The sequence below is a fragment of the Malaclemys terrapin genome, chromosome 21 (genome assembly GCF_027887155.1).
Source record: "Malaclemys terrapin pileata isolate rMalTer1 chromosome 21, rMalTer1.hap1, whole genome shotgun sequence".
Classification (NCBI taxonomy): Eukaryota; Metazoa; Chordata; order Testudines; family Emydidae; genus Malaclemys; species Malaclemys terrapin.
This window is the reverse complement of record NC_071525.1, coordinates 9,477,883-9,489,466: the sequence shown is the minus strand read 5'-3', so window position 1 is coordinate 9,489,466 and position 11,584 is coordinate 9,477,883. Positions and strand designations below refer to the sequence as shown.

The 11,584-nt window shown below is 53.8% G+C and overlaps 1 protein-coding gene across 1 annotated transcript; it reads right to left on the bottom strand.

Annotated features, from left to right (window-relative positions):
- Window positions 1-2,232: 2,232 nt before the first annotated feature.
- On the bottom strand, window positions 2,233-11,584 carry LOC128827030 (thiosulfate:glutathione sulfurtransferase-like). Its single transcript, XM_054010721.1, has 4 exons — window positions 11,451-11,584; window positions 5,563-5,685; window positions 3,640-3,802; window positions 2,233-3,020 (listed from the first exon to the last, which is right to left on the bottom strand). The coding sequence occupies exons 1-4, from the start codon at window positions 11,560-11,562 to the stop codon at window positions 2,966-2,968; spliced, it is 453 nt and encodes a 150-aa protein (XP_053866696.1). The 5' UTR covers window positions 11,563-11,584; the 3' UTR covers window positions 2,233-2,965.

The following is an 11,584-nucleotide window of genomic DNA, read 5'->3' as shown; positions in this document are numbered from 1 at the left end:
AGGCAGCTCACTGTAAGAGCTGCAGGTCTGTGGCTCAGCACCAGGTCGATTGTTGGCCTCCCTGGCCGCGGGGTCTGCCCACTGCAGTTCCTTCGCTTCCATCCGGCACCTCTACTGATCCCCGTTGTACCCCTCTGGCTGCAGCCCCCAGGCAATCTTCATAGAGATCCACCGCCTCTTCTGCCCCCAGGCCCAGGAGCTCCAATCTGCTCTAGACCAGAGTGCATTTGGAGCATGTAGCCAGCATGCTCAGCAGGGCCGGTTCCGGCTTTTTTGCCGGCCTAGGCAAAAAAGCCACCCGCCCCCCCCCCCCACCGCGGCAGGGGAGGGCGCTGAGCAATCCCCTACCGGCCAGAGCGCCGGGAGGAGGGCGGAGAGCCCCCGGCGGCCAGAGCGCCGGGAGGAGGGCCCGGCCAAGGCTCTCCGCTCTCCCCGGCGGCCAGAGCACTGGGGGGGAGCGTGGCGAGCCCGGCCGGGGCTCTCCGCTCTCCCCGGCAGCCAGAGTGCCGGGAGCAGGGCGGAGAGCCCGCCGCAGCTCTCCGCTCTCCCCGGTGGCCAGAGTGCCGGGGGGAGGGCGGAGAGCCCCCGGCGGCAGGAGCGCCGCGGGGAGGGCGGCGAGCCCAGTTGGGCAATTGCACGCAACAAGGGCGAGCTGCTAGGTGTGCTCGCCCAGCTGCGCAAGCAAGAAAAGGCATTTCAGAAATATGTGGGGTGTTTTAACGGGGGGGAGGGGGAAGAGTTGCTTCCAGTCTCTGTGGGCTGGGTCACGAGTTCACTATTGTAACCAGAGCAGCCATTGTTGGGCATTGTGGGACAGCTGCTGGAGGACTGTAAGGGTCAGCTCTCCTACTGTGTTGACAGCTGTAGGTTGACCAGGGTGCAATGACAGTAGGGGAGATGGTTTTCCAGTATTGCCTTAATGGGGCACTTCATGTCAGCTGGGGTTACCATACATCCGGATTTTCCTGGACATGTCCGGCTTTTTGGGGTCTCAAATCCCCGTCTGGGAGGAAATCCCAAAAAGCTGGACATGTCCGGGAAAATAGGGAGGGAGGGCCCGGCGGTGCTGGGGCTGGCGGTGCTCGGCCGGGGCCGGCGGTGCGGGGCTGCTTGGCCAGGGGCCGGCGGTGCTCGGCCGGGGGCCGGGGCCAGTGGTGCTCGGCCAGGGCCGAGGCCGGGGGTGCTCGCCCGGGAGCTGGGGCCCCAGGGCCCGAGCCGAGCCGGGCGGGAGATGCCGGGGCCAGAGCCTCTTGGCCTGGGCCGGCCGGCCGCCAGAAGGAGCTGCTCGGCCGGACTGGGCTGCGCCGTGCCCCGCCCCCGCCCCAGTTTACCTGCTGCCTCCCTGTTTCAGGCTTCCCGCGAACATTTGATTCGCGGGAAGCAGGGGAGGGGAAGGAGCAGGGGGCGGACTGTTCAGGGCAGGGGGCAGAGTTGGGGTGGGGACTTTGGGGAAGGGGCCGGGGCGGAGTTGGGGCGGGGCTGGGATCCTGTGGAGTGTCCTCCTTTTTTAAAATTAAAATAGGGTAACCCTATAGGAGACAATTTGAGCCTAGCCACACACAGCTAGGTTGGTGCACGGTGGCTTACATCAACCTCACTTTCTAGTGTAGAGCAGGCTAGGGTGTAGAAAGGCCACCTCCGTGCAGGATGTAGCTGCATTTACACCAGGGTTTCTGTCAACATCACTATGTTGCTGGGGAGAAGATGTCACACCCCTGCCACTATAACATGGGTGGGTCACGACTGTCCCAGGAGGTCAGGAAAGGCCAGCAGTGGGGTTGTGAGGCGTTGAAAATGTTATTACAGTCTAAACCAAAGAAAAGTCTCGCTCCCCCATCCCCACACCACCTGACCCTTCAAGAGCAAGTATTCTCCATCCTCCCACACATCAATTCTATATGCTAAGGGTAGGTCTATGCTTAAAACCCTGCAGCAGCCGCACTTCAGTGTAAATACTCACTATAGCGCTGGGAGGGGTTCTCTCGACACTGGAGATAATCCACCTCCCCGAGAGGCAGTAGCTCGGTCAACAGAAGAATTCTTCCATCCATCCAGCTCTGTCTGCACTGGGCTTAGGTTGGCATAGCTACATCTCTGGGGGGGGGGCGCACAGTGGATGTTTCACACAGCACATGCCACCCCCCCAAGAGACTTAGTTTTGCCGATGCAAGTTCTGCATGCAGACCAGCCCTAAGCATGGTCAGAAATGAGACATTTTTTATTGTTACTGGGGAGGTTGTGCAATTTTTTTAATGTGAATAAGGGCTCACCCAGTGAAGAGGCTGAGAAACACCGATCCGTACAAAGACTTGTTTAGTATAACATGAAACCTGGCTGACCCTGAGCAAATTCCACTCTTGCCTTGCTGCCATCACAGACGTCCCACCCCTTATCAGAGCCATGTACTACATCGGAGGAAATGCTAGAGAGCTCTCTTTTCCAGGAGTGGCTGCAGAGAAAATCCCCCGTGCAGAGGTGGCTGAGGGGCACCCAGTATGTTATAGAAATAGCAGGCTACAGCTGGAAGCGGCAGATTCAGCTGGAGAATGAGGTGGGGTAGCAAAATGACCATCAAATCTACCTCGAGAGCTGAAGAGCAAATGGATGGGGTCCCAGATTCCCAGGGGAAGTGGGGGAGATGGAGTGAATGGGGGGGTGCAGATATCTCCCCACCCCGAATAAAGTGCCTGAACCCCCCAGCTGCTATCGGGGGCAGGGGGAGTGACTACATTTGGAGCAGGTGAGACACTGGGCTGGAAGGTGAGGCAGAAAGTAGAGTGGCAGCTTCTCAGACAGGTGCGTTAGCCAAGAGCCCCCCAGGGCCCAGAGCGTTTCCATCCCAGCACCGGGCGTCAGCAGCAATGGGACGACGTTGCAGCAAGGAAGCGAAGGAAGAGTCCTCAGGGCAAAGCCAGCTGCTGGGCGTGGAGGGACAGACACCAGCCCTCGCGGAGTCGTTCTCATTTCACTTCCCTTCCTTCTCAGACCATTCCTTGTAGCCGCCTGCGTAGTTACGGGCCCTGCAGAGACAGGAAGTGACATGTGGGTCAGAATGAGAGATGGGAGGGACTGCCTCTGAAGTGGAAGAGACAGACCCAGCCCAGCTGTGACTGCCGAGGGGCCAGAAACCCAAGTTGGACCAGAACATCAGAGGCGGAGCTGTGCCCAGAACTTTGAGAAATAACCTGCCCCCAGCACAGGGTCATATGGATGAATTTGAAGGTCCCTGAGGAACCAAGGTAGCTGTGGGAACATCCCCTATGGGGTTAGCTAGGAATTACTCTGTCCTCTCTCTCAGTAGCTAACCACGACTTTGTCTCTGTGGCCCTGGTGAGAATGTGGAGGATCACCATCCCCTCCAGTGGGTTTACTTCAGAATACTCCAGTATAAGCAAGATCAGTGCTGAGGGATATCTGAGCCCTCTCCTTCTCCACCAGACCCAATGATTTCTCCATTAATAACCCTATACGTGAGAGCTTAGGGGGGCACTCAGAAGGGCTGGAGTCCATAAAACCCAGGGCATTTTAAGCACCTACAGCCCTTGCCTCCAAACCCACAGAGCCCGTGGTACATTCACAATCTCCCTGAGGGTCTGGTGCCCCATGGTACAAGAGCCCGGGGGGGACGGGTAGGCTCACTTGGCATAGCCGAGGGTCATGGCGATCTCTGTAGCTTGAGCCCCTCTCCTGCCCATCTGACAGTGGAAGATCAAGTTGTCGTCATCCATCCGTGGCTTGTCCACGCCATACTTCATCTTAAAAGTCTCAGGGTCCATCTTCAGGGCTTCCTCGACTTCTGTCACTGGGTGTGGGAAAGAGAGAGATGATCGCGATCAGCAGTGCTGGTGTATCACCCTGGAGAAAGATGTGTCACATCCGCACTAGGTGGGGATGTGACACTGGGGATGTGACACTAGCTGGTCCACTAGAGGATAGAAGCCTACTGCTGCTACTAGCTAATGGAGTTACTCCTTTAGCTCAAGTGGTAAAGGTCTCTATCTTGATGCTGAAGTTGTGGAGCTAAACCCTGATGATGATGATTGTGGGCGATTGCTACACTGCTCCATAAATACAGGCGATGATGCTCTTATGTTTATGCATGCAAGTCCCACGTGCTTTACAAAGGGACACAAGCTACCACTTTTCCCACTCCTGAAATGCAGCACCCTCTGTGGTAGAACACTGCAAATGAGTGAGACACGGAAACTCTTCACATCCATTTAGGACAGGAAGTGAAGTAGAAGCCTGCATCCATTTAAAACCACCAAGGTAGTTTAAGGAAGAAGAGACAATTCCCGAGCTGGAATTTGGCCGGGGTTACACCCTGTTAGGAGTGATAATAATAATGCAGAATTCAGGCCTGTATTTTTGCCTGAGATAGAATTTTAGATTTGTTTGCTCATTTAATTTTTGATACATTTATATTCGTACTAATATGTGTAAACAAAGGACAGACACTGTGCATGTTGCTTCTGCCTAGCCAGATACGATTGTTAGTATAATGGGAACAGATAACAACAGTTAAAGTGTTACTGGGTATAATGAAAGTATACTATAGGAGTGCACATGTTAACACTGCCTCAACCTCTATCTTAAGGGAAGGTCAAAGAACCAGTTGGGAAGGGCAGGAGGGGATTGGGGGGAAGATATAAAACACTAAAAGGCCAAAAAAAAAAAAAGTGCACCTGTTCCTGACCATAGCACAACCTCGCTCCTTACCCCTCCCATGGGATACAAAAGAGGTGGGACAAAACCCCCAGACTCATGACCCCCAAAATGGAACATGACCATCAATTGTAAGGGGGGGGGGGACCCCAAGCGTGCATTGCAGGTATAATTCTGCCTGCTAACGTGGGGAGAGAACGGAACACTGGGGAACAAGGCTCTGCAGTGTCAAAGTTATTGACATGCTGCCTTAAAACCAACCCCAATAAACATCGCATTGCCTGCACTTCGGACTTGCGGTCTTCTGCTTTCTGTCTGCATGACAAGAACCAGGGGAGGGGGTGAAGGGAAAGCCCTCTACACACCCATCTGCTTGTGCACACATAGTGTCTTCATTGATCCAGCTTTGGTCTCACATCACTTCCCCAGCACACTGGAGAGCAGGGAAGAAAGAGCGCCCCCTGCTGAGTTACTAATTCCACTTTCTCCAGGGCTCTAGTGCTACGTATCAGGAACGATGGGCCTGGAGTCCTTGCAGCTGACCTGGGGCTGGCTGGCTCAGCTCTCAGGCAGGCTAATGAGCCCAGCTGGGCTATGGCAGAATCGCCTGATTGGCTCTTCCATTGGCTGCAAGGAGACTACGGATCTGCATTTAAACTCAGCGGCAGGTCGCTGACTCCTCTATGCTTCTGCCCACAGCTGCAATCACTCCTGTGCCCGCCTTGTTTCCAGTCCTGCTCCAGCCCTGCTCAGTTCCTGACTCCAGCTTTGACCTTTGGCCCTGACCGCTCATGCCCTGGTCTGTGACACTACATGTTGCCCTCTGCAGTGCGGGGGGGACGCTCCCTCTACGTGCAATCGAAGCCCTGGTTGCTGGCACCCACAGCAACCCCTCACCTGGAATATTGACCGAGTTGGCGATATGACCGTTCGCCACCTCCCCCGGCAACCGCACGTCGATAATCTGAGCCTTCCCGCTGTCGACCAGCGCTTTCATGTCCTTGTGGGAAATGACATTTCCTTTGTGGAAAGCAGAAACCAGTAGTCACTTCTTCCGCTCCCCTCGCAAGCCTCCTCCCCCAGCAACCAGGGGCAAACCCCTCTGCTCCCCCCATCACAGGGACAGAGAGTCAGGGGGTCTGCAGCAGATCAACCCTTGCAGCCCCTCACATGGTCTAGTCTCCTCCCCGTGTGAGATGATTCCTAGCTACACCGAGACCCTTTACACGGCTCTCAGTGAGAAACTGCACTTCACACCACCGGGGCCAGGGCCGTATAAAAGGGCCTTTGTGTAAATCAGAATTGTGACAGATATGATAATCTCTTGGGCAAATCTGGAATTAAGTTAAACCCGACTGACTGAAGTTTAAGTATTTTGGGAGTCCAGGGCATTGACAATGCCAGTGTTTGTATTCTATTATGGGATTGTACAGCACTTCTCGGGGAGGATGGCTTTGACTAATCCAATTTCGGGACGATATTAGAAACTTCAGGGGATGTTTTGGGACAATACATGGGAAGTGGATTTCCCAGGGAATACTTGGAGGCTGCGCCCACCTCCATCTATCCTTTAGAAGCTGCACTGGGAGCAGAGATCCTGTTGTCTGGCGGGTTACCTGTTCAAGGTCACTTCAAAGAACCCAACTGGATAAAGGAGTGACTCTCAGTGTTCTCTTCTGAACAGAGTGTGGGATAAACTTGACACCGCAGGGAAACCCCTGAGCGGGGCTGGGAAGGGCTGCTCCAACCAGAGCCTACATTGGAGGGGGTGATCTCTGGTAAGCTTATTAGCAGGCGTGTAGGTTTTTAAATTGTTTTTCCATTTTTTCTCTGCAACACGGTTACCTTAATCAATAGGCTCGTGTAGGAAGAACTGCAGTGCCTAATTCGTGCCAGGGCTTGCCAGGGCTGAGCCCCGGCACCTGTGGGCTTGGCTGTTCATAGCCCCAGCACCTCGGGGCTTGCCGCATTAGTTCTGAAAGTAAAAAAATTGCTTGGGCTCTGGTATCTAATTGCTTGAGCCCCGGCACCTCTTGCATTACAAATTAAGCACTGAAGAACCATGCGGTAACTTATAATTGTAGCAATTCCACTGTTATTAGTCTCTGAGGGGAAAGCCAGCAGGCCTGCTTGGGCAGACTAACCCAACACAGGGAAGGCAGGGAGCTGCAGCAGTCTGGAGAGACCAGCCAGCAAGGAGAGAGACCCATGTCTCCACCCTAGAGAGATGACAACCGGGGGAGCTGCAAGTCAGAGCGGGTGCCCTTGCTGGGCCAGTGAGGTGCAGGTGCCCTGAACTGTGACAAGAATCAGGCCCCTTGTCTTTAGTCAGAGTCACTCGTAGGCAAAATCCGGCCCCTATAAGGCAACGGCTGAGCCGGGTTGTTCCTTTAGCTATTGATTTTCCAGACACAGGATTCATTTGCTCCTGACATGCTGGAGCAGGGTTCAGGTTGTGCAAGACACTGGGGGGGGGGTGGGGGGGAGGAGGTGCGCCAAATTCTGCTCTCGTTCACACACTGTAAAGTTGGGTGCAACTCCTCTGACTGCTGCGGGCTGTATTCAAGGGCACACACACAGAGAGAGACCTGGATACAGAGCGTGGAGGTGAATTTTCCCTGCAGCTGGCCCTGGGCCTATAGACACGGCCGAGTCCAGCACTGAGGGTTATTGCGGGGAGATCTCCCAGCATTGCTCCAGCACCTGCAGCTTTGTCTAAACGAGGGGGAAAGGTTTAAAAAAAAGGCACGGGGGTAGCTCAGCCCATTTGAAACCCCACCCAGTGTGGATGCAGCTTACCACCTCCACAGTCACATCAGCAGGTCATGCTGTAGTGTAGCCCTTGTCTAGCCAAGGGGCTCTGTCTACACACAAGAGTTGTCCCAGGTTAACGATGTCAGTACAGGAAAGGGAATAAGTCACCCCAGTCTGAGGCACCCTCACACCAGTATAACTGCATCCACAACTGGGACTGTGCCAGAATGACTATCTGTAAAAATAAAAATCACACCCCCACTTCCACACCGCCTCACAGCAGTTATACCAGGACGGACGCTGTGTAGATAGGAAAAAACCCACTGTTTTCCCTATTGAGTTTAACCCAACTGAAAACCCCATTTAGCACCAGTGTAGACACACTCTAAAGCCTTCAGCTCAGTTTGAATAGGTCAAGTTACAGCCTCAGCTTTAACCCAACCAGTTCTGCATGTGCTACAGGTCAATTGCTTTGGCCTGGCTAGACCGTTAGACGGAGTTAGTTCGACTGAGCCAGGTAACTCAATCCAACATCCCACCTGGATACGGCCACGGGGGGATCTACCACGGAACGCAGCCCTGCAGTCCCACCCTACGCACGGTTGTGATAAGCTTTGTACAAAATGCCGTGCAAGGTCCCATTGGAAAACTGATAACTCGCTGCTTAATGACATGGTGAAATGTGTGTGGCAACATTATCATGAAATCCCCCCAAGGAGATTATTAGCACACCTTCAAAACCAGCCAGCCCTGCCTAGGCAATGGTTGTTGAACAGGTCTGTCCTCAGAGGAATGAGTGTTTACCTCAACTTACATATAAGTAATAAACAGGGTCCTTGAGACAGCAGGGGGGGAAGGGGCAGGAGACAAAGCAAATTTAAATCTCAGCAAACAGAGATGAGTAGAAAGGGCTCAGAGCCTCCTTCGCCCTCAGACTCCAGGTCGCCACCTTTACTGTTTGAAAAAACTTTGCTTGGAGGAGTAGTCATCAGAAGATTGATGGGACTATAAAAGAAAGGGGCAGAAAACCCCAAGTTCTCTCTCTTTCCACTAAGACAAAGGCACCAGCACCTTCTGGCCTGGGGGAAGAGATCCTGGCCAAGGAAAGGGTCAGTCACCATCTGGCTGGAAGACTGGGGGTGAGAGAGGCCATCTGAACACAGCCTTGAACCAAAACTTAATCTAGTAAATTTCAGGGAGACAAGGTGGGTGAGGTATTGGACAAGCCAGACCTGAAGAAGAAGCTCATAAGCTCGTCTCTCTCACCAACAGAAGTTGGTCCAATAAAAGCTATTACCTCCCCCACCTTGTCTTTCTAATACCCAGGGACCGACCCGGCTCCAACACTGCTGCATACCAATGGAAGATGAAGTTTTAGATTGGATGTGCGTTTTCACTTTTATTTCCTTGTCACCATCTCCAGCTTTATCGCCTGTCTTTGAATTCACTTACAATCCTATCTTCTTTTGTGACCGGACTGGTTTTATTTTTTAATCTCAACCAACCCAGTTGGCTTAGTTTAAACTGAACTCTTTGGCAAGTCCGGTGAAAGTAGCAAACTGTTGAATATTGACTGTACAGGAACAACGCAGTGTTAATATCTGAACTGTCCAGGAGAGGGCTTCACAGTGCAGAAGACAGGCTTTTGGGGGAAATTCAGGACTGGGAGTGTGCTGGGGGCACCCATGGAGTACTAAACCAAGGCTGATGGAAGCCAGAGGGTGACAGGTGTGTTGCTGGCAGGCTGTTGGAGCAGGGTATGACTTGTAGGCTGGTAGGGAGCAGCCCAGGCTGGGAGCTACAACATCAAAGCATTGTGAGGCAAGCCCAGGTTGCACAGCAGGTGGGTAACACAACCCCTGACTGGTCTGGATTGCATCCCAGGATCATAGGGATACTAGGGGCAAAACTGCATCTACACTGGTGTTAGATGGTGTTTCAAATTGAGCTGGTTACCCCAAGGCAGCCAGCCCCATTTATAAAAGTGCCTTTTCCCCTAGTCTGGACAGGTGCAGGTATAGCCCTCACAGGTATTTTACAACTGGGTCATGAAGCCCGGCTTTGCACAGGGTTAGATGAGGTGACCGTCTACACTCACGCCCCCCACCCCCATGGCAATGCACTTCTCCTTATCCCTGGAAAGCACCCAAGGAATGTTATTGTTTCATTTCAAAAGCCAAATAACCCAGAGCTAATTACTAGTTACAGAAGAAAACAGCAATTCCTAGCCGTGGGTGACGCAGGTGACCACTCAGTGCCTCTGATTCTCCATGGTCATTACTTACCGGTGGGATCTCCCGGCTGGAACATATAGCACACGTGTGTGTGTGTATTTGGGTCCCAAATTAATGAGCCCGCTCCAGCCCTGTGCCTGCCATGAGTACACTCACCAGCAGAGCCTGACAACTGGACCCAAACCCGACAGGACCTGACTACCAGTGTCAGGGTTGGGTCTGAAAACAATCTGACCCCGTGGGGCTCAGGTCAGGCAGTCTCTGATCACCTCCTCCCGCCTGTGGGGTCAGCACAGTGGCGTCCGCATGCCCCACTCCTCTGCCACTTGGCTGTGCTGTGTGCATGCCAATGAGTCACAGCGTCTCTCACTCCACCACACCCACAGCGCAGCAAGGCAATGGTGGCCGGCCGCAGCAGGGAACGTAGCCACAGCTGTGTAAAGTCCACAGACAGGAGACGGGAGACAGATCACAGGCATGGGAAGCAGGAAGTCCCCACCAGACCAACCCGCAAGGACAAGGTGGACATGATGCTGCCAGAGGTTTAGGGAGAAGCATCAGGTTCAGGTTAGGTGGAGTCTGAAAATGACTCAAGTCAGGTTCGGGTCAGCTGAGCTTAGAAGCTATGCCCTTATCTGGGCTAGGATCTAAAGGGGTGATGTTAGCACATTAACTATTATGTTTTAGAAGTCTAGTCTAGACGAGGCAGTGTGCTGGCTTTAACACGTGTTAGCCTGTTTGCATTCAAGTTTAGGAGGGAGGCTAGGGTTAGAATCAACCGGCTAACACGTGTTAAAAATACAGCTTGCCTTGTCGACACTAACGTGTTAGTTGGCCGATATAGCTTAACCAACACACTTTCTCTCCTAGTGAAGACAAGGCCTAACTCGGCCAGTTTGTAATGTAATGTAATTAAACGGTTTACAAAGCTTCATTTTAACAGAAGAGTTTTTTAAAAAAATTACGTCTATGAAAGTGGCGAGGAGGGAGTGTGTTTGGGAGAGCAGAGAGCACGAGCAAAGGGCTAGCTTCTGAGAGAGCCCCACATCAGAGTGCCCCACAGTTCAAGCATCCCCATGAGAAGTTTAAATCCCGTCTCCCCCTCAGGTGGAGGGGGGACTTGAACCAAGGGTCTCCCACATCCCAGATGGGTACCCTAACCGCCAGGTCAAAAGTCATGAGGGAAGTCATCCTCCTCCTCCAGCCCTTAGCTCACCGAGAGGGGCCCGATCCGGCAGGCAAGGTCTGAGCACACATGGGATTGGGCCCTGCGGGTGAGTTAGGTGTAAGGCAGAAATTTAGGCACCCAGGGAACATTTACTGCAAACATTTCTGTGCTAAGGGCATCTAGGCACCTACAAGGTTCAGAGACGTCTGAGTGGGGGGGTTATGAATCCCAGCCTGGCTTGACTCTGGGATTTAGGCACCTGAAGTGGCAGTTTGGTGCCTAAGTACTTCGGTGAATCTAGCCCCACCGCTATAGGGAATGAAAAAGGCCCTGAGGTCAGGGGGATGAAGCAAATGTGCAGATTCTCCTCCCTCACAAAGCCTTGGGCTGCCCCCTGCAAATAACACAACGGATCCCGGGGGAGCGGCTGGGCAGGAGTTTGCAAGGTCCAGCCCAGCCCAGCCCATCCCCGTGGGGGTGGAACCCAGGGGCCGGGGTCCCCGCCAGGACCGTGCACACGCGATTCCCTGCCCATGCTGCTATGGGGCAACTGCCTCCAGGGCTCTGCCCCCCTCCAGGCCCAGCTCCGCGGGGGGAGCCTCTGGCGGCCAATGGGGGGGCTCCCTTACCTCTGTCCATGCTGCCCGGCGCCGGGGTGCTGCTGACTCGTGCCAGCCCCAGGGACCTGCCCGCCTGTCCTAGGAGCTTCTGCAGCTGAAACACGGGCCGGCTCAGCGGCATTGCTCCATTCACCTGGCAGGCG

Bases quoted from the DNA above. Each gene is read 5' to 3' on its own strand.
- LOC128827030 (XM_054010721.1), bottom strand. From the start codon at position 11,562: ATGCCGCTGAGCCGGCCCGTGTTTCAGCTGCAGAAGCTCCTAGGACAG. The intron at 5,686-11,450 runs GTAAGGGAGCCC...CTTTCCACAAAG, and splicing joins GCCGGGCAGCATGGACAGAG to GAAATGTCATTTCCCACAAG. The intron at 3,803-5,562 runs GTGAGGGGTTGC...TCCCACACCCAG, and splicing joins CAACTCGGTCAATATTCCAG to TGACAGAAGTCGAGGAAGCC.